At 49.1% G+C, this 24,586-nt stretch overlaps 1 protein-coding gene across 1 annotated transcript in view; it reads left to right on the forward strand.

The window, feature by feature from the left end:
• Positions 1 to 17,767, forward strand: part of UBE2H (ubiquitin conjugating enzyme E2 H) — a 61,869-nt gene extending 44,102 nt beyond the window's left edge. The window contains exons 4-7 of the mRNA XM_054177895.1: positions 8,288 to 8,327; positions 8,754 to 8,806; positions 11,702 to 11,830; positions 17,465 to 17,767. Of these exons, the coding sequence (XP_054033870.1) occupies positions 8,288 to 8,327; positions 8,754 to 8,806; positions 11,702 to 11,830; positions 17,465 to 17,589 (347 nt within the window). The 3' untranslated portion in view covers positions 17,590 to 17,767. The remainder of the gene's footprint in view (positions 1 to 8,287; positions 8,328 to 8,753; positions 8,807 to 11,701; positions 11,831 to 17,464) is intronic.
• Positions 17,768 to 24,586: the final 6,819 nt, after the last annotated feature.

The raw sequence follows: 24,586 nt of genomic DNA on the forward strand, positions 1-24,586 counted from the left end.
ACACCTTCCATTGGACCAGATTGCTCAAAGCCTTGTCCAGCCTGGCCTTGAACACCTTCAGGAAGGGGGCATCTAGAGCCTCCCTGGGCAACCTGTTCCAGTGTCTCACCACCCTCACTGTAAAGAATTTCTTCCTAATCTTCAGTGTAAATCCAGCTTTTCCAGCTCAAAGCCATTTCCCCTCATCCTGTCACAACAGGCCTTTGTGAAAAGTCCCTCCCCAGCTCTCCTGTAGTCCCCTTTTCATAAAAAACAGCTCTTTGCCTTTACCAGTGAGAACTTACTGACCTCAGAGTGCTGCACTTAAAACCACAGAATTGTTTTGGTTGGAAAAAGACCTTTAAGATCAGGTCCAACCATTCCCTAACTATACCAAGTCTGGTGTTAATCTCTGTCCCTCAGCACCACGTTCACATGGCTTTTGAGCACCTCCAGCAATGGGGGTTCAACCATCTCCCTGAGGAGCCTGTTCCAGGGAACAAGTTTCTTCTGATGTCCAATTTAAAACTTTTCCTTGTGCACCTAGAGACCATTTCCTCTCTTCCTGTCACTTCTTTGTGAGAAGAGACCAACCCCCTCCTGGCTCCCCCCTCCTGTCAGGGAGTTCTAGAGAGTCAGAAGGTGTGCCCTTCAAATGGAGAGCAGCCACACACTCAACCAGTTGTCCCAGTCTGCAGGGGTATTATGTGAATGAGCAGGGCAGAGGCCTTGCCCTGGTGCCCTCTTCTTCATCTCCAATCACCATTTCTCAAGCTGTGGTGCATGGCAGGTTCATGATCACTTGCACAAGAAGGTAGTCCCTGAAATGAGTGCAGTGTGGTTGAAATTTGTGGTCCCCTCACAGGCTTTTGGGTGTTTAGGCAGGGGGAAGGAATAAACATTATGTGGAGCCTAATCTTATCTGGCTGGTAACGTTGCAGGAGGACTTGGGAGATCTTTTTGCATTAGGTAGGTTTCCCAGTGGTTTAAAAACAGCACAGGGAAAATGCTGCTCTTGACCTCTCTGTGCTCTACACAAGCTTTTTTGGGTGCTGACATGTGTGCACAGACTTCTGCCCTGAGTTTTGAGTGGTCACTTAAGCCATGCTGGCCTGGTGTGGTGTTTAGAAATACTGCTCTTGACCTCTCAGTCCTCTACATGAGCTTTTTTGGGTGCTGATCTCTATACACAGACTTGTGCCCTGAGCTTTGGGTGGTCACCTAAGCCATGTTGACTTGGTGTGGATTTTGAAATGCTGCTTTTGACCTCTCCATGCTCTACACAAGGGGTTTTTTGGGTGCTAATCTCTGTGCATGAGCTTTGGTGGTCTCCTAAGCCAGGCTGACTTGGTGATGTGCTTAAAACTACCCACACCCTGCTTTGGAGAGACTGTAATCACCTTCCCACCTCACTGGCCAGGAAGTCTGAGCAGCTTCCTGGCTTAGCCTCAATCTCTCATGGAAAAGTAAAACTTTGAAGCTTAGTCTTGCTGCACTGTGTGATTACACACATGTGTCCTGCTAGCTTTAGGCTTGCCACCATGGTGGCACAGAGAGTAATGTGCTGTCACTAGTTGGTTGGGTGGAGAAGTGTCCAGTTGGCTTCATTTTATGAGCAAAGAGAACAAGCAGTGGTGAGTTTGGGCTGGGGCTGTGGATATAAAGCAGCTCTACTCTGGCACATTGCCCCAGAGCTGGTGGGAAGTCCTCTTGAATTTGTCACTGGTGTTGGGTCACCTTGCAGATGACCCCCAGCTGAGCTAGAAGATGTGAAGCCCACGTTCATGCCAGTGCTGTGCTTGCTGACATGCTGCTGTTCCTCCATCCATCCACAGGGCTAGCAGCACCAGCATTGCTTTGGTAGTTGTACAGCAGGGGAAGAAAAGGTCTCTTTGGGGACCTCTCAGCTAAGCCAGCAGCTATGCTGTGGCTGTACTTTGAGCTCAGATAAGCAGCAGGCTGCCTTTTGAAGGGCTGCTTGTTGGATTGTGGCTGGTTCCTGACTTGGAGGAGAAGCTCCAAGAAGTGCAGCAGGCTTGCTGTTGCTGCAGGGCCAACACTGTGCAGCTGGAGCTGTGGAAAAAGTGAGGAGACCATCTCCAGCCTCGCTTTCTGATCCTTCCTATCTCCCAAGTTATGAGTCCTGGATGGTAGATGAGCAACATGATCTTGTGGAAGGTCTCCCTACCCATGTAGGTGACTGGAACTAGATGATCCTTATGGTTCCTTTTGACCCAAACCATCTGTGGTTCTATGGGGGCTGTACTAAGGTAGGAGACCCTTTCTAAATCACAATCTATTCCTGTAGGTGCAGTGGCAGGGGGACAATCAATATGGAAAAACCTCTTGCAGGAGCTTTTTTGCTCCATGGGACAATTAGAAGTACCTTGAGAGTCTTCAGTGCACCTCAAGTTGCCCAGGTATTTGGGCAATGCAGTTGGCAAAGGGCCTGGAGAAACAAGTCTTTTAGGAGCAGCTGAAGGACCTGGGGTGGTTCATCCTGGAGAAAAGGAGGTGAGTGGAGACCTTCTGGTGCTCTACAACTCCTTGAAAGGAGGTTGCAGTGAGGTGGGTTTGGTCTCGCTAGTATCAGGTGATGGCGTGAGAGAAAATGTCCTGAAATTATGCCAGGGAAGGCTTAGGTTGGATATTAGGAAAAACTTCTTTCCTGCAAGAGGCAGGCATTGGAACAGGCTGCCCAGAGAGGTGGTGGATTCCTCATCCCTGGAGGCATTCCAGAAATGTGTGGACATGACACTCTGGGACATGGTTTAATGGCCATGGTGGTTTTAGGTTCATGGTTGGACTCGATGTCTTTCCCAACCAAAACAGTTCTGTGATTCTTGAAGAACTTGGTGACAAAGCAGCTCCTGTTGGTTTTGGCAGTGTATTCTAGCTGTCTTCTGGGAACTTAGAGTCACTGCTTTGATCCAGTGCCCTGGATGCACAAGTAACAAGTGGTGAGAGGAGAGCAAACAGGCAAGTTGCACCAGGGAGAGAGGTTTAGGGTGGACATGAGGAGCAATTTCTTCCCCTTGAGGGCTGTCAAAGCCTGGAACCAGCTGCCTGGTGGGGGGTTGTAGTGTCACCATCCCTGGAGATATTTAAAAGCTGTGTAGGGACAACATTTAGTGGTGAGCAGGCAGTGTTGGATTAACTGTTAGACTTGGTGCTCTTCAAGGATTCTTCCAACCAAAGCATTATATGATTCAAATCATCTGTGAGCCTGAGCATGATGGGAGAACTTCATGTCATGCTGGAAAACATCCAGCAACTGGAGCTTTTTGGGTGTTGCTGTGTTTGCAGCACCAAGAAGATGGCCAGCCTTTCAGTTAACTGAGGTTTCATTTGGAAATGCCTTTCTCTCCAAACATTTCTGTCAAGCCCAAGAGCCATGACTCCAGGGCTACAGCTGAAATGCCAGCGGGCCAGAGGGTCAGCATCTGCACATGGGTTCAGCATCTTCTAGGATCAGAGCAGATGTGTCCCTCTCTGTTGTGTAACTCCTTCCATGGAGTCAAAATCATAGAATCATTAAGGTTAGAAAAGACCTCTAAGATCAGCAGGTCCAACCTTGTACCCAACACCTCCGTGAGCATCAGACCATGTCCCGAAGTGCCACATCTACTACTTTTTTCTTTAAACACCTCCAGGGATGGTGACCCCCCACCCTGCTTTGTGGATGGACCATTTGTTTTCTGTTCTCACTCAAAAGCTTTATGTCCATGCAGATTTTATGCAGTCCTGCTTCACCTTCAAAAATAGCGCTGGATCTTGGTGTCCCTCTGGAAAGAGAGCCCTGGAAGAGGCTGCCCGGAGAGGTTGTGGAGTCTGTAGGCACTCTGCTGCTCAGGTTCCTCCCCAGGAGTGGCTTTTCCAGGGGGCAGTGAGAATGTTCTTTCCAAATGTGAAGTGTTCACAGGCAGTCTAGCTCACAGAGTCACAGCTGCTCAGGCTGTGACCTTGGCTTCATGCTCCAGGTTGTGGTGAGAACCCAAAATCAAGAGTTTGACTCTAGGAACTCATTATGGAGTCGCAGAATTGCAGAATGCTAAGGGTTGGAAAGGACCTCTGCAGATCAACTAGGCCACCATCCCCTGCAAAAGCAGGAGCACCCACAGCAGGTTGCCCAGGGGCAGAATAACCAGGTGGAGTTGGAAGCTCTCCAAGAAAAGGAGACTCCACAACCTCTGTGGGCAGCCTGCTCCAGGGCTCCAACACCCTCACAAGAAAGAATTTTCTCATGTTCAGATGGAGCCTTCTGGGTTCCAGTTTGTGCCCACTGCCTGCAGTCCTGTCACTGGGCACCACTGACAAGAGTCTGGCCACATCCTCTTGCCCTCCACCCTTCAGGTCTTGCTGAATGTTGATCAGATCCCCTCTCAGGCTGCTCTTCTCCAGGCTCAACAGCCCCAGGGCTCTCAGCCCTCACAGGGATGCTCCAGACCCCTAAGCACCTTTGGAGCTTCTCCTGGACTCTCTCCAGTAGTTGCCTGTCTCTCTTGGACTGGGGAGCCCAGAACTGGACCCAGGACTCTAGGTGTGTCCTTACTCATCTCTCAACCTTCTGGCCACACTTTATCATGCACCTCAGGAGGCCATTTGCCTTCTTGGCCACAAGGGCATGTTGCTGGCTCATGGTGAAGGCCACCAGCACTCCCAGGTCCTTCTCCACAGAGCTGCTTTCCAGCAGTGCTCACCTGGAGTTCTCCATGGTTTATCCGGGTGTGCTGTGTCCAGGACTGTGTCGATGAACCTCCCTCGGTGTTTGTGCTGGCTTGGGAGGTTTGTGTGTTTTTTTAACTGGGGACTTCCTCTTCCAGTTGGAATTTCATTTTTCCCTGGCTGTTGAGGCCTGCTGTGTCTTTTGTATTTGTGAAAATAACTACAGAGCAAGTCAGTCCTGAGGGAGCAGCTTTAAAGCCTTGTCTCTGCAGGAGACTTTCCAGCTCAAATAGAGTAGCAAGTACTGCTTTGAGGTAATTTCTGGGACAGCAGAAAGAGTTAAGAACAGAGCTGTTCTTGGCATGTTTATATCTGCAGGGGAATGAGACTGAGGGAACCTTGAGGAGTTACAAGATGGTGTTGCAGTGACCTAGGAAGCACAGGGAGGGGGTGTTTGTGTCCTTTCTTGAAGAACAACTGTATCATTTGCAAAGCTGGCTAAAAGGGACAGTGTGAGAGAAGAGATTGTTCCTGCCTTGGGTTGAGGGCAGAGATGACAGAGAAGAACTGGAGATTTCTAGCACGGGAGGTGCTTCAGCAGACAGCTTCATCTCTTCTCTATTGATAGCAAGTGTGTATGAATGGAAGCTTGTCCAGAACTTTACAGATGGGTTTGTATCACAAGCCTTGTCCATCCAGCTGCAGGTGGCTTTGGTAGAAGGTCCTAGGATATAGGTGAGAGGATCAGAAAATCAAAGAGTCTGATGCCTCCATCCCTTTAACATTCTCCTTACAGCTTCTGAGGTTGTAGCAAGGGAAGTCCTTCTGGCTCTCTACAGCTGCCTGAAAGGAGGTTGGAGCCAGATGGGAGTTGGATTCTTCTCCGAAGGAATGAGTGGTAGGATAAGAGGAAATGACCTCAAGTTGTTCCAGAGGTGGTTTAGGTTGGATATTAGGAAAAAACTTCTTTTCTGAAAGTGTGGTCAGGTGTTGGAACAGGTTGCTTAAGGAGGTGGTGGAGCCACTGTCCCTGGAGGTGTTCAAGAAGTGTGTGGATATGGCACTTTGGGATACAGTTTAATGGCCATGGTGGTGTTGGGTTGATGATGGACTTGATCTTGAGACTCTCTTCCAACTGAAACAGTTCTCTGAATCCATAGTGGGGACTGGTCTCCTCTCACAAGGAGCAAGTGACAGGATGAGAGCAAACAGGCTCAAGCTGCACCAGCAGAGGTTTAGGTTGGACATGAAGAACAATTTTTTTTCCCCTGAAGGGTCGTTGGGGCCTGGCCCAGGCTGCCCAGGGCAGCAGTGGAGTTCCTAACCCTGGAGGGGTTTCAAAGCCGTGGAGGTGTAGTGCTGAGGGACATGGTTTAGTGGTGACCTGGCAGTGCTGATTGATGGTTGGACTTGATAATATTCATGCTCTCTTGAAGCCAAAACAATTCTGGTCTAGCTGGGTTAGAAAAGACCTGCTCTGCATCCCACATACCAGAACAGAGAGTATTTACTTCATCAGCTCTGTATCTTACCACCCTATTCCTGTTATTTGATGTCTTCATAGATTCACAGAAGGGTTTGAGTTGGAAGGCACCTTAGAGATCATCTGGTTCCACCCCCCCTGCCATGGGCAGGGACACCTTCCACTAGATCAGGTTGCTCAAGGCCTCATCCAGCCTGGCCTTGAACCCCTCCAGGGAGGGAGCATCCACAATCTCCTTGGGCAACCCGTTCCAGTGCCTCAGCACCTTCACTGTTAAGAATTTCATCCTAATCTCCAGTTTAAATCTTCCCTCCTCAAGCCTTCTCTCATCCTTTCTTCTGTTCTGCTTTACCAGAACTTTAATTTTTTGGATTTTTTTTTTCTCCCCCCTCCTAAGACAGAGACAGGATTTAGAGTCAGGATCAGTGCTCACTGCAGCTCTCCAATGCCAGCATAATGGATCTGTGACCTGATTTGAACCTGTCAGAGCTGCCATAATGTAAATATTTGATGGCTTTTTCAGGCCTGTTTCAGTTTTTGAGGCTCAGTCACGGCAAGATACTCCTGAAAGGCCCTTGTTAGTGTGGGGCTGCTCATGCACTTCTTTGGTCCTTTCAGCTTGCTCCAGCTTTGGGCATTGTTTTGGCCTTGCTTTGTGTTTATGCAGAGTCCCAGCAGCACAAACATGCAATTATGGTGGTGTCACAATACATGGGGAGAAAAAGGAATTCAATCCATATGCTAACTCTCAGCCCAGGTGGGCAACCATGCTGTCACTCAGGTCGTGGTCCTTGTTTGTGTCCAGTTCTGGTGTCCCCAGCATAAGAAAGACACAGAACTGTTGGAGCAAGTCCAGAGGAGGGACACAAAGATAATCCAAGAGCTGGAGCACCTATACTGTGAGGATAGGCTGAGGGAGCTGGGGTTATTCTGCCTGGAGAAGAGAAGACTCCAGGGAGACCTTATGCCTTCCAGTACCTGAAGGGAACCTACAAGAAGGCTGGGGAAAGGAGTGTTCAGAAGGGCTTGCAGTGATAGGATGGGGGGCAGCAGATTGAAACCAGAGCTGCATAGATTTAGGTTGGACAGCAGGAGGAAGTTCTTTCTGATGAGAGTGGTGAAATACTGGAACAGGCTGGCCAGGGATGCAGTTGAGGCCCTGTGCTTGGAGACCTCCAAGATTGTTGTAGCCCTGGGCAGCCTGATCTAGTTGGAGGTGTCGCTGCTTACTGCAGGGGGGTTGGACATGATAACCTTTGAGGGTCTCTTCCAACCCTGTGCAATCTGTGAATTTGCTCTCAGCTGTCATCTGAAATGCTTCACTTGGCTTTGGGGGTGAACTTGCTTTATTTCTACAGAAACAGGTTGTGTTGTAATTCCTTTCATATCTTTGTTCTGTAAACCCGGGGGCAGGGGGCGGGGTGTGCGTGTTTTTGAGGTGCCAAAATTGAACTCGGAGGTTCAGGCGGGTAACTGGAAAACATGTTTCACATCTACTGCAGTGAGAGGTCTTCTCCCACCATGTGGTAAGGTTTTGAACCCACCAGTTACACTGAAACAATTCAGAGCAAAGAAAACACTCAAATGTAGAAGTCTGATGCGGGCAAAGCCACGCTGAGCACTCTCGTTCCGGACCTTGAATCTGAGCTGTTTTCTAGCAGCCCAGAGGTACCAGGTGATGAATTCATTGCTGTCTTAATGCAAGTTTCATCTCTCTGCAACCAATCTCCTGCCCCTGACTGGCTGACAAATGCAACTTCCAAGTTCATAGAAAATCTTTCTTGGGAGATATGTTTAAAAAAAAAAGTAAAAATTTAAATCACGCAGCAAATGTTGAGCTGGAGGTTTGGGCTTAAACCCAAAGAGCCTTGAAGCTTTTGATAACCCCTTCTCAAAGCTGGATGCTTGATGGTTGATAACACTGCAGCACAGAACCTTTGTGGTGGGCTTTGCACTGGAAGCAGGGAGTTCTGCTGAATTTTGAGGGGATGGACAAAGGACCCCCAGGGGCAGAACGCCGCCTGTGTGTTTTAAAGGTTACACAGCTATATATAGCACAGCCAAGGCTGGCTTTTCATTGAAACCAGAGAGATGAGTCCTTGGCCAGTAAATTCCAGTCTCCTCTTGTTTGCTGTTATTTACCAGTGTGTCTCTTTGCAGGATTCATGAATAAAATTTTCCATCCCAACATCGACGAAGCGTAAGTCGATTTCCCTCAGGTGGGCTTTTTCCAAGGGGTTTGTTTCGCTCTCAGCTTCATTTTGGCTTCCTGATGGGCTCAGTATGCTTTCACCAGTCTAAAAAGCCCAGAGTGGGGGATGTTTTGCCACGTTGTGGGTTGTTATGTTGGGGTTTTTTCCCCCCAGTTTAAGGGTTGTGAAGAGGAGCTACCTTTGCTTTAGTCATTCCATGTGGACCAAATAATTCAGTGAAGGCTCCAATTAATTTTCTTCTGAGCAGAGGATGAAGAGTCAAAGTGTTCAAAGGCTTTAACCACAAAAGAGGGATAAATCAGAGCTTCCCTGAAACAGTGGGGTAGGGGAAGTTGGGGTTAGGTTCTCTTAAATCCCCAGAGAATTTCTTGAGTGTGACTGTGTCTAATTCCATCCTTTCCCATGTGTTTCAGGTCAGGAACTGTATGTCTAGATGTAATCAATCAAACCTGGACAGCTCTCTACGGTGAGTTTGGTGTTTCCTTGAAAGTTGATCAGGTTAATGTTTATTTGGTGTGTTAACATAAACCAGCTTGATGATCTCAAGCCAACTCTTGCTTTGGTGGCTGCTTGTTTTCCTGAAGTTTTAGACTCCTCACAGAGCCTAGATCATGAGAAGAACAAGGTTTTTATGTGAAAATGCTTTCATAAGTTTGTTTCTCATGCCAGAGAGGTGAAAGTGCTCCATAAATCTCACAAAGGGTCACTCACTCCATTCACAGAACCACAGAACTGTTTTGGTTGGAAGGGACATTAAAGATCACCTAGTTACAACCCATCTTCCATGGGCAGGGACATCTTCAACTAGGTCAGGTTACTCAGAGCCCTGCCCAGCCTGTCCTTGAAGCCACAGCTTCTCTGGGCAGGCTTCCAGTGTTTCACAGCCCTCAAAGTGAGGAATCTTTTCTTTATGCTTACACATAGCTTCCTGTGTTCCAGTTTGTGCCTGTTGCCCCAGGATGTCCATGGGGTGGAGGAGCTGGACACTTCTGTAAATCTTCCCTCTTTCAGTTTAAACCCATTGCCCCTTGTCCTGTCACAGCAGGCCCTGCTAGAATGTCTGTCCCCAGCTTTCATCTCAGCCCTTTTAAGTCCTGAAAGGCCACCAGAAGGTCTCCCTAGAGCCTTCTCCACACTTGTGGAACGGTATTCAGGGGCATGTGCACATCAAATCCTTCATGTTCTTCCATGAAAAGCTGATTTTTTTTTTTTACCTGTAGGAGCTGAAGCTTTGAAGCTAGAGGGATGAGCTACTTCATATTCCTCACAAGCACTCTTTGTTAGGAAACCCCAGGCTTGGTGAATCCTGGGTGGGAAATTGTTACAGTAACTTCAGTTGAACTGTACTCCTTATCAAAATGCCTGAAGTCCTGGTGTAGTAGATGCACAAAGTATGCTTCACCTGGTTCTGTGGTGAGGGATCAGCTTAACCCTGACCCAAGTGCTCACAGAGAAAGAGGATTCTCTTGGGTGCTGGGAGGATTTGATGTGAGGTGGAAGAGTTGAAGTGGTGCTAGCAGATCTTGAATGGTTCAGCAGCAGAATCCAGCTCAGTGCAACATGTACTGCTGTTCCACAGCTTTCAATGCCACCTCCAGATTGTGGGGATGGCTGCATCCACAACCTGCCTGGGCAACCTGTTCCAGTGTCTCACCACCTCTCATTTGATCTTCTTGAGCACGATGTGGAAGCGTTAACTGTTAGTGGACTTGCAGAGGTGGTAACATAGAGCATTGGCAAAGATCTGCTTGGACCTCCTGAGCAGTTCTGCAGCTTTATCTTTGCTGCTGATGGAATTAGAACCTGGTTTTCTGTGATTGCATCCCAGAGCTGAAGTAACCAGGGACTGGAGCATCTCTGTGAGGAGGAAAGGCTGAGAGACCTGGGGCTGTTGAGCCTGGAGAAGAGCAGTCTGAGAGGGGATCTGATCAATGCTCAGCACTAAAGGACCTGGGGAGGGGCAAGAGGATGTGGCCAGGCTCTTGTCAGTGGTGCCCAGTTAACAGGACTAGGGGCAGTGGGTACAGACTGGAAGATGGGAGATTGCATCAAGAGCAACTTACTTGGGGTGAGGGTGGTGGAGCCCTGGAGCAGGCTGCCCAGGAAGGTTGTGGAATCTCCTTCTCTGGAGAGATTTAGCAAGGTGATTTGGACTGGAGGATCTCCAGAAGTCCTTTTCAACCCACACCATGCTGGGATTTCTGTGTTACCACTGCACAGGGAGACCTGCTGGAGATGTCTGCCTATAACTGCCCACCCATTTTTGATTAATCTTTTAGAAAGTTATGGGCTCTGAGGACTCTACCCACCATGAGATCTGGCTGAGTTCAGCAGTTCTGTGAAGCTCAGATGTGTGAGCTCAAGCATAACGACACAAATTTTTTCCTGTAAGAGATGGGTTGAGATAGCAAAGCTGCTCACATAGTGGATCCAAGGCAAGGATGAGCTTCCCTTCCACCAGCTCTACTTTGATCTGTGCTGGTGTGGACTGATAATGCTCATCCACAGGCAGGGTTTCTGTTGCCCAGGGAAGTTCTGGATGCCCCCTCCTGGAGGGTGCTCATCACCAGGTTGGATGAGGCCTTGAGCAACCTGGTCTAGTGGAAGGCGTCCCTGCCCATGGCAGTGGGGTTGGAACTGGGTGATGTTGAAGGTCTCTTCCAACCCAAACTGTTCTATGAATCTGTGAGAGAGACACCCATTTGAACTAGGAAAAGGAGATCCCGAGAGAAGGTGAGTAGAGCATTCACAGACAAAACCCAGCTGAGAAACCCCCACACCGCCTGACCTCTACCAGCAGCTGTCCTGTGGCCAACCCTGGTGCACAAGCCCAGCACTGGGGGGTTTGATCTCTGGTCTGCATGGGTGTACAAGGTCCTTCTGAGGCTCCCAAGGGGAAATGGTAACACAGGGCTTGTTTCTGAGCACCTCCACCACTGAAGTGTCATCTTGGGGATGTGGGAAGGAGGTTTCTCATATCCACAAATGACTCATCAGCACCAGAAGGACATTTCCTCTAGCGGATTATTTAGTGACAAGATGCCAAGTGGCCCCAAGGTGTTAATGTGAGCTCTTCACATTCTGCAAATGGTTTGGAGCTGGAGGAGGGACTTGTTGGTTGCTCTTTCTATTAACACAATCGTCCAAAGCACTTTGGAAGATGCTTTATGCTTGGGATATGTCAATTTAGTGACACAGCACAGGACATTTAAGGAGGGTGACAGAAGGAGGTGGAAACAGGAGAAGAACTCAGTGAGGGGTGAGGGACCTCAGTGTTTATTTTTCTTGTGTGGTTTGTGGGATGATTAATTGGGTTGGCTTTGGGTCTGTGGCCGTGAACAGCTTTGTCTTTCCCTTCCAGATCTCACCAACATATTTGAATCGTTCCTGCCCCAGCTGCTGGCCTATCCCAACCCTATAGATCCCCTAAATGGTGATGCTGCAGCCATGTACCTCCACCGACCAGAAGAGTACAAACAGAAAATTAAAGGTAAGGACAGAAAAGGAACACAGGTATGGAATGAGTGGTGGCTTAGGGCTAAGCTACTCTGAGTTCCACCCTGGAGGAATGAGGCCAGTGACAGTCACAGAATGCTTTAGGTTGAAGAGGACTTTTTAAAGGTCTCATTAAAGGTCTCTGTCCATTTTAAACTGCGGTGTGTCAGCTGCTGCTGCTGTGGATGCAATGGGGTTTAAATCATTAACAGACCCTCAGGGCAGGCTGGAAGCAAAGCTGGGTTAGGATTCACCTCAGTCTGGAGAGGCTGGAAAAATGATTTGGTAGAAAAGGTGCCCAGCTGAGGAAGGAACAAGGAAAAGTGTTAAACTGAAATGGGAGCATCCAGTTGCACAGGTCCTGGCTGGAAGGTGGTTTGGTAGCAGCTCTCTCATCTAAGTAGTCATGAGCTCTTGAGTGACAAGTTAGACTTGATGATCTTTGAGGTCTCTTCCAGCCTTACTGATTCTGTGATTCTAAGGGCATCAATCAAGGCATTGGTGATGCTGTTGGTGACAACAGGAATTGTCAGCAGGTCACAGAATCACAAAATGATAGAGGTTGGAAGAGATCTCTGGAGATCATCTAGTCCAACACCCTGCCACAGCAGGTTCACCTGGAGCAAATAGCACAGAGGTCATGCAGGCTTTGAATGACTCCAGAGGTGAATGCTCCACCACCAAGATATGGTTCCTTCCTACTTCCTAGTTAAGCCAAGCCTTACTGATGCTGTGCCTGATTCAAAGCACGTTAGTCAAGAAAGCTACAGACCAGTCACTGAGGGTTCAAAGGGTGTAGCATGGACAGATGGTGTTGAAGACCACCACAGAATCTTTTGGGTTGGATAGGATCTTTAAAGGTATCTGGACCAAACCCCCCTGCAGGGAGCAGGGACATCTCCAACTCCTGCAAGTTGCTCAGGCTGAAGCTGACCTGAAACACTTCCAGAGATGGGGCATCTGCTGTCTCTCTGGGCAATGTGTTCCAGGGTCTCATGATCCTCACATGAAAGAATTTCTTCTTTCTCTCCAGTCTAAATCTGCCTCTTTTGAGTTGCAAACCATCACCCTTTGTCACTGCAGGCCCTGCTCAAAAGTCTGTTTCTTCTAGAACCCCTTTTAAGTACTGAAAGGCCACCAGAAGGTCTTTCTGGAACCTTCTCTTCTCCAGGCTGAACAACCCCAACTCTCAGCCTGGCCTCACAGCAGGGGGCTTCCAGCCCTCCCCTCATTGTTGTGTCCTCTGGCCCTGCTCTAACAGATGCATTTCTGTCCTGTGCTGAGAGGACAAAGGGAAAGAACTGGAGGAGCCTAATCTAGAGTACTGAACAAAGCTGTGAGCTTTGACGTGTCAAAGGTGTCTGTAAAGAGGCAGGGAATGATTTGTCCTGTGCTCTGGGTGAGCAGGATGTGGTCACAGATGTGTAACTCAACTGGAGCTGCCCAGGCTAAACATTAACAGTGACCAGTGAGGGTAGATGAGCACTGGCAGAAGGAGTGAGGGTGCTGGTGTGTCTCCTCCTGGAAGAGTTGGAAGGGCATGGTAGACGAGGCTGAAGGGCAGGGTCCATACCTCCTTGGCATCAGGGAAGGCTTCCAGGAAGGAGACTCAAATACCTTGGAAAAGTCTGGAGGTAGAACTGAGCTAGGAAGCAGGCAAGTGAGGCACAAAATGAATTCATCTTCACACGTCAGAAGTAAGATTAAAGAAGTCAGAATCGTGGAGGTGTTCAAGCCCAGGTTGGGTGAGGCCTTGAGCAGCCTGGGCCCATGGCAGGAACTGCATGATCTTGAAGGTCTCTTCCAACCCAAACCATTCTATGAATCTGATGAGTTTAGGAAATGGCTCTCCAGCTGCAAGGTTTTTTTGTTTGAGGGTTGAGCTACAAATCAGGGCAAGCAAAACTGTGAGCTCAGTGTTGAGTTATTCAGCTCACTCTGCTTGACTCCCCTGACAGCTCCATGACAGGATCAGAACAACTACCCTGCAGACCTGGCCTGCTCAGTATCCTGAAGTCCACTGCCTGTTTGGCTTTTGTGTGACAAAGCTTCCAGGCAAAATGGTTTGTCAGATAAAATCTCCAGGCCCAGCACAGGGGACACTTTGCATGTCCTCTGTGCTTCAGTGGAGTGAAAAAGGATAAACCCCAGGAAAAAAAGTGAACAAACTGCTGCTGACCAACAGCAGGACCTTCAAGGAAGCTCAAAGCTGCTGCTACTGTCAGCAGCCAGCTGAAGATGAGCCAGTGTGTGAGCCAGCACTCAGCATCATGGCTTGGATCAGCAAGAGTGTGGCCAGCAGCACCAGGGCGGGGATTGTTCCCCTAGACTGGGCACTGGTGAGGCCACACCTTGAGAACTGGGTTCAGTTTTGGGCTCCTCACTCCACAAAGGACATTAAGGGGCTGGAGCAGGTCCAAAGAAAGGCAACAAAGCTGGGGAAGGGTCTGAAGCACAAGGCTTGTGAGAAGGAGCTGAGGGAACTGGGGCTTTTTAGCCTAGAAAAAAGGAGGCTGAGGGGAGACCTTCTGCCTCTCTACAGCTCCCTGAAAACAGGTTGGCAGCTGGTGGGTGTTGGTCACTTCTCCCAAGGAACAAGGGATAGGGAGAGAGAGGAAATGGCTTCAGGTTGCACCAGGGGAGGTTTAAGCTGAACATTAGAAGAAACTTCTTCACTCACTGGGTTCTCAAACACTGGAACAGCCTGCTCAGGGAGGTGGGTGAATCCCCATCCCTGGAAGTGTTTAAAAGCTGCAGACAGGTGCTGAGGACTTGTGTGGCACCACAAGCAGAGTTAGAGAGTGGTTGGACTTGGTCTTTTCCAATCAAAATGCATCTACAGAGATCTGAGGACAGCCCTCAGGGAGGCTGACCAAGCCCAATTCTCTCATCCTATCATCACAAGGATAGTCTCCTCCTTCATTTCCATCCTGAAGATGGTCTAGAAGGAGCATGAAGTGCTTACAAGGCGGCTGATGTTCCCGGTGCCCGAGAGTCCTGCCTCTGCTGTCTCTTCCCAGACTTGCGTGACGAGGATAAGATGAAGCTAACCAGCTGTCGTGCCTCATACAGTAGTGGCCTTAAAAATAGCCTTGGAGATGTTAAACTGATGGGATGGATTGGAGCAGCTCCTCTGCTCTGGGAAGCTCAGAAGAGCAGATGCATAATTGATTGCTGCTTCTCCTCATTTTTTAGTTATGAGCACACAGAGCAGTAGAGTGGTAGTGCAGAGACGGGTGGCGGCTTGGAGATGTGGCCCAAGGTCTGTAGCTCCTGTGATTCTTGGGATGAAACCCAAATAAGTAAGGATTTATTGTGGACTTTGTCAACATCCATTAATATCCCAGAATCCCAGCATGGTGAGGGTTGGAAGAGACCTCTGGAGATCAGCCAGTCCAGCACCCCCCTCCCCACCCTGCTAAAGCAGGGTCACCCATGGCAGCTTGCCCAGAAGCACAGTGGCCACATGGGGTTTGGAATCTCTGCAGAGGAGGACACTCACACAATTTCTCTGTGCAGTGTGCTCCAGGGCTCCACCACCCTCACAGCAAAGAAGCTTCTCCTCATGTTCAGATGGAACCTCCTGGGTTCCAGTTTGTGACTGTCAGCCCTTGTCCTGTCACTGGGCACCATTGACAAGAGTCTGGCCGCATCCTTTTGGCCCCCACAGCTCCTTTAGCTCTTCCTGAGCATTGAGAAGATCCCTTCTCAGGTTGCTCTTCTCCAGCTCAACAGCCCTGGGTCATTCAGCCTTTTCTCCTCAGAGATGCTCCAGGCCCCTCAGCATCTCTGGAGCCTCCACTGGACTCTCTCCAGTAGTTTCCTGTCTCTCTTGAACTGAGGAGCCCATAACTGGACCCCTGTGGCCTCCTTAGGGCAGAGATAAAGGCAGAAGAGAACCTGCCTCCACCTTCTGGCCATGCTCTCCTTCATGCACCCCAAGACACTATTTGTCTTCTTGACTATGAGGGAATGTTGCTGGCTTATGGTGAACTTGCTCTCCAGCACTGGCAGGTCCTTCTCTACAGAGCTGCTGTTTTCTGTATTACCAGTATGCAGCTGGAGACTGATTCTTAGGATTAGAACCTTCAGTCTGGGGTCTGCTACAGCAGTTGTTTGATGGCTTTAGCCTCAGTATAGAGGGCTTTGATATCCAGAGTCTTGGAGCAATGGGACTTGGATTCCCTTTTGCTGGGTTGTGAAAGCAATAACAACTTCTGGGTCTCCAGAGGGAGGTGAATTCTTGGAAGGCCCTGGGAAGGGAGTAGCCCCTACAAAGATAGGTCATCTTGGCACCCCATCTCCTTAGCTCTGCCTGTCCTCTGCTGCCAACCCATCTTCTCATGTAAAGACTCTGCTGGGTTGCTGCTTCCCTCGGTCCCTCTCATTGTTGGGTCGCTGCTTCCCTCATGAATCACAGAATCCAGTGGGTTGGAAGAGACCTTCCAAGGTTGTCATGTCCAACCCCCCTGCAGTCAGCAAGGACATCTGCAGCTAGGTCATATTTCTCATGGCCCCATCAAGGTTGAGCCTGAATATCTCCAGGGATGGGGCCTCCAAAGGGTTTGGCAGACTCAATCCAACTCTTTGTGTTGCCTTTTTGCTCTGTTCCTCTGCACAGAGGTGACCGTGAAAGCCACACCAGCCTGAGCTGGCAGCAGCTCCTTCACCTGCCTGCAGGAATCCCAGTAAAACCAGTTCTCCTGCTTGCTCTTGGCTGAAGTTCAAGGTGTTGATCTGGATGCATACAGCCAGCATGGTTCAGACCCCACTGTGAGACATGGTTTCCATTGGTGACCTGCAGCGTGCCGGCCTGGCTCCCTGCAGGTCCTGCTTGATCTGATGCAGGCTGTCAGAGTTGTGCTTTGAAAACAGAGCCTGGGGCACCCACAGGTTTCTTTCTACAGCTGTTCCCTTCAAGTAGTCTTCTGCTGTGTCTTCTCTGGCCATCCTTCTTTACACTTGACTTCTGTCTGGCTCTCAGCTTTGGCTTCAGTGGCAGTTGTTCTTCACTCTTGGTTTAAACGCTCAGATATTCATGTCCAGCTCTGGAGTGCTCAGCACAAGAGAGACATGGACCTGTTGGAGCAGGGCCAGTGGAGGCCACAGCAGTGATGGGAGGGCTGGAAGCCCTCTGCTGTGAGGCCAGGCTGAGAGAGTTGTGGTCGTTCACCATGCAGAAGAGAAGGCTTCAGGGAGACCTTTTTGTGGCCTTTCAGGACATAAAGGGGGCAAGAAGAAATCTGGGGACAATCATCTCTGAGGCTCAACAGGGCTCTGGGCAGCCCCCTGCTTTTACTGCAGAGGTGGTTGGACTAGATAGCCTTTGGAGGTCCCTTCCAACCCAGACCATTCTATGATTCTAGTCTAGGTGATCACAGAATGAAGCACAGAATGTTAGGGTTTGGAAAGGACCTCCAAAGATCATCCAGTCCAACCCCCCTGCCAGAGCAGGCTCACACGGGAATGAATGCAGTCCTAGGGGATCCTGCCCTGGCAGACAGCTGGAGCTAGATGATCCTTCAAGGTCCCTTCCAAACGTTCTGTGATGTGAGCCAAGCCCTCCAAAGAACAGATGACCTCCCAGCTGTTTGCTGCTGACCTTTTTTTTACTCTTTTCCTCCCACAGAGTACATTCAGAAATATGCAACAGAAGAAGCACTAAAAGAACAGGAAGAAGGCACCGGGGACAGCTCCTCCGAGAGCTCCATGTCCGACTTCTCGGAAGACGAAGCTCAAGACATGGAGTTGTAGTAAAAGAGGGCAACCTGCTTTTTCAGAGAGACTCTTTAATTTCCTAACCACGAGAAGCAGACTATAATATTCATATTTAAACAAAAGCAATTTTTTTTATTACTAAACAAGGTTTTTATGAATAATAGCATTGATATATCTCTTCTCATTACCCTTTAGATTTTGATTTATTATTATTATTGTTATTATTATTTTATTTTTCCTTTTTTTTGGGGTTGTTTTTTTTTTTTGTGTGTTTTGGGTTGTTGGTTTTTTTTTTTTTTGCTTTGTTTTGTTCTTCTTCTTGGTCATTTCTTCAGCCCAAGGTGCATAGCATATTTCCCACATTCCATAATGATATTGTTGTTATTATTGTTCTTCATAATGGTGAGTTTTTGGGGGTAGCAAATAGGCAGCCCGAGTGCATGCATTCAGAATTCCATTTGGCCAAGTCAAACAAACAATATCCTATCTTTCTTTTGTGGTTGGTTTGGGTTTGGGGTCTTTTATTTTTTTTGTGGTTGGGTGGGGTTTTTTTTCTTTTTTTTTTTTTTTTTTTTTTTTTTTTTTGTGGTTGATTTTATTTGTTTTTTTTTGGTTGTTGTTTGGGGGTTGGTTGTTTTTTTTTTTGTTGGTGTTCTTTTTGTGCTACTGAAGTGTCAGCTCCGAACGCTGCCCTTGGTTAGGTAGGAAATTAGTTTAACGAAAGAAAAAGAAGAGAAAAACAGACACAAAAACCACCACCAAAAAAACCACACACACACACACAAATTAAATTAAAACCAAGATGCTTTGCTTTTTTTTCTTTTTTTCTTTTTTTTTTTTTCCTCCTTTTCCTTCCTTTTTGTTGTTGTTTCTCAGTTGGTTCCAAAGACACCGCCTCAGCTGGACGTGGAATGGTTGTTTGCCTCGGTAACACGGAGAAGATCAAACCCACGGCGGATCGAAAAGGTAGCTCCTTCAGCTTGAGCTTTACTGCTGTGATGGGCTTTTGTGTGGAGTCATGTGGGGAAACAGACAAACAAATGGAGAAACAAACAAACAAACAAACAAGAACCAAACAGTACAAGTGCATGGAGCTATTCTGAGCTTAATTCTGGATTGTTCAGTCCAGTTTTCTATGTGGACTCCTGCCTGCCCCTCCTGAACTTGTAAGGACTTTGACAACCACTGGGCTTTTTTTTGTTGGGGTTTTGCTTTCTTTCTTTCTTTTTGGACTTTGGAAAAGCCTTCTTCATGGATTGTGATTCGCTTCCTCGGTCTGGATTATGGAGCTTGGCTCCCCTTTTTGGGGAGGAAAAAGGAAACCACCAAACCAACCCTTTCCCCCTCCAGCCACCCCACCCCCAGCGCCGCTCTCTGAACAATGCTTTGGTTGAAGCTGGAGCACACCTTGAGGTTCAAACTCTCTGTCCTGGTTTGGAAACTGGCTTCAAGTTTGGGGTTTTCTTCTTTCATTCTGTTGGGGTTTTTTTTGCTTGAAGTATGGTTCAACACCTCACAGACACTCACCACCTCCTGAAGGTCCTCTGCCCTGATGGATCAACCTTGCTTGAGAGCTTCAGATCCTGCTGTTGGCTGTAGTCCACCAATCCTGTTGGCACCGATTTCCCTTCTCCTTGGGGGTTTTTGGCTGCTTTTTTTGTTTGTTTTGGTTGTTACTTTTTTACTTTCCTTCCCTATTTCTGCACTGGCTCGGTAGCCATCTTGCTTGTGTGTGTACAACAGGACTGAAAAGTCCTTTAGAAGTGAAAGAAATGCAAAATCTAGAGAGAGAGAAAAAAAAAAATGGAGATGAATAAAAACAAAACAAAACAAAGCTTAAAAGCACCAAATGGAGGATGCAAAGTGAATCTGCTCTGTCTTGGGTTGCTTGGGTTTGGTTTCCAGGGTGCTTCTGAACTGAGATGTTTGGTTTCTTCTGGTGGCTGTCAGCACCCTGAGGTTTTGAGTTGGTTGGTTTTGAAGGCCACCAAAAAAAAAAAAAATCTCCTAACAGGGTAAATACCTCCCTGGGGTTGCTGCTTTATTGGAATCTGGAGAGGATTTGTGCATTGGGGGTCAAAGCAGAGATGGATTTTGAGCATTGAATGGTATCTGCTGGCTCCTCTCTAGGGGTGGGAGTGGTGGGGATGGTTTCAGAAGGGTTTGGATGAGATGTTTTCATTTGTGGTCCAACCTACAGGGCAGCAGATGACAAACCCAACCTGCCTGGAGCCGAGTTTGGAATGTCCAGCTGGGCTTTTCCCCATTGCCCCAGAATGATTATTGGGTTTTGTGGTGGGGTTGTTTTTTTTTGCCTTTTGAGTTGCCAGCAAGGTGGGAGCAGAACACTGCACTGCTATGTTTTGTTACCCATTTCCCCAGCATTAGTGTTGGGGTTTGTTGGTTCTTTACCTTTTGAGATGCCACCCCGTTGGAAGCAGACTCTCAGACTGGCATTTGTACCATTTCCCCAGAATCACTGGGTTGGAGCTTGGGTTTTGTGTGTGTTTTGTTTATTCCTTTTGAGATGCCACCACATTATGCTCCATTGTGTTTGGAAGACTGCAATCCTCTCCTTTAAATCCATGAAGCACAATCAGTTTATCTTGGGGGAGGTGGGAGGGGGATGCCTTATTTTCTTTTCTCCTTTGGGGAACAAAACCACACCTCTTGAAGTACTTTTTCTTTTTTTTTTGGCTTTAGCATGATTTTCCTTAATAAAGAGAAACAAAGCATCTCCTCTTTATGTTAATTCTGGGCACAGAACAGAAGGTTTCTTCCTCCTCTTCTTCCCCCTGCCCCCCAACAACCCTTTCTCCAAGCAGTAAGCATTTTAGGGCTGTGGCTCGTGACTGCATTTTGTGGCTTGGGGGAAGGGGTGGTTATTAATTACTGGGGTTTTTTAAGGTGTAATGATGTACTGAAGTCTTATCTAGCACCCTGTTTGCTCACTCATCTGGGGAGGGGGCCACATTTTAGTTCCCTTTTTGCTGCCACTGGGTGGGGAGGGTTTAACTTGGCTGCTGGTTTTTTCCCTTTACCCTGGCAGTTTGCTTGTGCTCTGACCTTTGAAGGTTTGGTCTTTTTCTAGAGGTGCTGATTTAGGAGTAGAGTTAAATGCTGCTGGGTGGTTTCAAAGGTAACAGCACCCCCACCCCTCAAAAAAAAAACCCAGTCAAAACCAACCACAAATCCCAATTAAAAATTAGTGGGTTTTTTCCAGCCTTCTAATGACCTCATCCCCCTCTTCCTTTGTAGGTTTTTCTACCCCTCACATGGATTTAGTCCTGCAAACCTTCCCTTATCTCCTGTCAACCACCAGCAGGGCTTTCCCACCCCCTCCAAAACCTAAAAACACACTGGTAAATCAGAATCATTTTGGTTGGAGAAGACTTAAGACCATCAAATCCAGCCATTTGTTCTCCCAAGTCTCTTGTGCCTCTTAAATACCTCCAGAGATGAGGATTTAACCACCTCCTTCCAAGGCCACTCAAAAAGAGAACCCTTTCACTCAAGAAGTTTCTTCTAATGTTCAATCTTAACCTCTCCTGGTGCAGTTTGAGGCCTCAGTTTGGTTCCTGTGCCAGGTGTGAGGACACAGCTCCTGCAAAGCTCTAGGAGCTGGTGCCTCAACACCTCCAGAGCCACCACACTGGCTGGTGGCAGAGGGAAAACCAAAATACTACTGCTTCTAAAAATGTCTGCCCTGGATGGAAGAAGCTTCCAGGGGAAGTGGAGTGAGGGCAGGAGCTCCTTGGCCACCTTGCACCCCTCTGCTTCTTCCCCTTCCATCATTTTTCATCTCTTTTGTTGTGTTTGGGGTTTTGGTTTTTTCCCTTCTCCCAAAGAAAATTCCCCCTCCCACCAGTCTGTAAGTAAAACTCTGCCTGTGTGGCCTGGGAGAGAAGGTGGAGTCGTGGTCAAGCAAGGCTTGGGCCTCTCAGCCTCTCCTCCTCCTTTGGAAAACAGTGGCAGTAGCACCTTGCTGGGGTGAGGGGAATAGAACAGAATTAACCAGGTTGGAGAAGACCTTTGAGATCGAGTCCAACCCATCACCCAACACCATCTAATCGACTGAGTTCTGGGCTTGCCTGTGATGGACCTTGGCGTTGAGTTCCTTGCTGCTCAAACCTGCTGCAAGCCCTTGGTGCTGGTCTGGGGACAGCCTTTGGCTCCTGTCCTTTTTGCCATCAGGGATGTGAACAGCTGAGTTGCCATGTCCCTTGATGGTGGCACCTGGTCCCTCATGGCCAGCGGGTGACTCCATGCTGAGTTTTCTCTGACCCTTGCGTCGGTTTGGCGGTTGCAGAGGGATGCTGCTGTGGGGATGGGCTGAAACACAGCTTTGCCATCAGCATGAGCTTGTCCTGCTCCTAACCTACCCATGGTTGAACTTTTGCTGTCAGCATGAGCTTGTCCTGCCTCTGCTGTGTCCATGGTTGAACCTTTGCCATCGTGTGAGCTTGTCCTCCTGCCTCTACTGCGCCCATGGTTGAACCTCCACCCATCTTTCCACATCTGTCCATCCCTTAATGCAGACCAGAGAGATGGGGCTCCCCTTCTATCCCCATCTGACAGGGGCTGTCCATCAGCCAAGACCCTCTTCAGACCATCAAGAAGGTTAAGAGGTGTTTGTTGATTTTTCTGCTTGGTTTTTTTTTGTCTGGGGGCTTTTCTGGTTTGGGTTTCTTTTTTTCTGTTTTGCTGCTCCTTTTCTCCTCCTGCTTCTGCTGCCACTTCAGCCTGGGGTGTTGGCAGCATGAGGAACAGCCATGATGTCACTGCTGGTCTTTGGTACCTGTTGAGTGAAACTTGAAGAGTTCAGGGGTGGCTTTTGCTCTTTTCTTTGAGTTGACTTTTTTCCATGTATATTTTTTTAATACAATTTCTTTTCCCTCTTTTATTCCTCCCCCCCCCCCCCAAATTTTCTTTCCTTCTTGGGTTGTCACTGTTGAGGGCACATCCAGCACCTTCACAGAAAAAAAAAAGAAGCTTCTTCTCTAGGGTATGACCTCTGCAGTAGTTGTGTATCATTCAAGAACTGTAAACTTCTCTTCTTTGGGTTTTTTGTTTTGGTTTGGGTTTGGTTTTTTAAAATAAACTCTGTATATACCTTGAAGTTTGGCTGCTGCTTGATCCCTAGGAGCTGGGTCTTGCAGGACAGGCCCTGAGCTTTGTGGTGTTGACTCATCCCACGGTGCCTGCCCCCCTCTGTGTAGGATCAAAGCCATGCCAGGGTGTCTTCTGCCTAGATTTGATCAGCTGGAGGTGGGAGCGGGGGGTGTGGGGGTGGCTGAGCACACCCAAGGTGTTGATGGTCATGCTTGGGGTAGTGACCACCTTCTATATGTGGTTGGGTGATGACCTTCCATGCTTGGAAGGCATCTGGAAGGTGCAGGCATCAAAGCATGAAAAGATTTTTAGTGCCTTGGGCTGTTCAGTGCAGCCACAGGGCATCCACCCCTCCCCCTCTCACAAGCCTCACAGGGTGGCTTTCTTTTGAGGTCTCTTGCAGGACAGGATAGTGCTGGTACTGCCTTCTTCAGCCACAGTGGGACTCTGGTGTCCTGGGCTGGCAGTTATGACAGAGGTGCCTCTGTTCTGGATAACCACTCAGCATTTTGGCTTGATGGGACGTGGGGATCAGGAGAACGTCTACAGGAGATGTCACCAGGAGTAGGAGCAGGTAAAGGATGCCCAAGATGCCATTTTGGGGCTGTGGGTGAGCCAGGGAAGGGGATGGCAGCCTGACATGTGGCTTGTCCTCATGGTTTCACTTGCAACTCCTGCCCTAAAATCGCTGGAGCGGAGCAAGACCTTCCTCTCCATCCTCCTCCTCCCCGCGCCCTTTCTCCAGCCAGGGCTGTTTGTCACCCCCAGGACCCAGCTTGAGGACAGGGTGGCAGGTCCGTGTCCTGCCAGTGCCACCTGCTGCCAGCACCCAGCCTGACAGCCCTGAGCACCTTCGGGTGATGCTGGCTGGGAGGAGGTGGCACTGTCCCCTCTGCCCAGCAGGTGGCCCCCGTGCCACACCGGTAGGCTCCCATTGCCCAGTGCAGGGGCTGGTGCTGGCTGCCCTCCCTGTCCTCTGGCTGTGGCCTCATCTCTGCTCTGTCCCCACTGTACCCCTGGTGCCGAGTGCCACCTGCTGCCCGACCGGTATCCCTCAGGGTTTTGGTCTCAGCTTCACCTGGCCCGAGCTCCTGTGGGGCCTCGGGAGCTGGGTGCTGCTTGGAGGGCTCAGAGTTGGAGCAACTTGGGGGACATGGACCCACAGCTGGTGGAGGCCTCACCATGCCCATCAGCCTTGCCACCGAAGGACAGCAACAGGCAAAGCCGTGAGCCTGGGTCCCTTGGGCTCTGGGTGCCATTCCATGGAGTCTGAGTGCCCTTCCTGTGAGGCTCTGGGTGCTGTGCTGTGAGCTTTAGGTACCTTCATCACAGAGCCTCGGATGCCATCTCCACGGGGCTCTGGGTACAGTCCACATGGAACACTGGCTGCCATCACCACGGGGCCTTGGGAGCTATCCCTGTGGGGCTCTTGGAGATAGTCTCACAGAGCCCTAGGTGCCATCCCTGTGGGGCTCCTGGTGTCATCCCCACAGGGCTTTGGGTGCCATCTGTGTGGGGCTCTTGGTGTGATTGTCACAGAGATCTAGGGTGCCATCCCTGTGGGACCCTGGTTACTGTCACCACAGAGCCTTGGGTGCCATACCCATGGAGGTCTGGGTGCTCTCCCCAAGGGGCTCTGGGTGCCACCCCCATGAGGTTCTGGTCACCATCCCCATGACCACACAACTATGCCGGAGTGGGACAAACCAGCCCTGGTAGGTGCTCCAGGCTTTGGTCTTAGGGCTGTTAAGGGGGGGTGGGGAACATTCCCTCCTCTCCTGGCATTGTCCTTGTGATGTGATCTTCCACCATGGCACCACGCCTGTCCCCTTTAGAGACCCGAAGACCCTTGGGGACTGCCCCAGCTGAGGGCTGCAGATGCCCCCTCAAGAGATGCCAATACTGCAGCTTGGCCCAGGCC

The sequence above is a fragment of the Dryobates pubescens genome, chromosome Z (assembly GCF_014839835.1).
Source record: "Dryobates pubescens isolate bDryPub1 chromosome Z, bDryPub1.pri, whole genome shotgun sequence".
Classification (NCBI taxonomy): Eukaryota; Metazoa; Chordata; class Aves; order Piciformes; family Picidae; genus Dryobates; species Dryobates pubescens.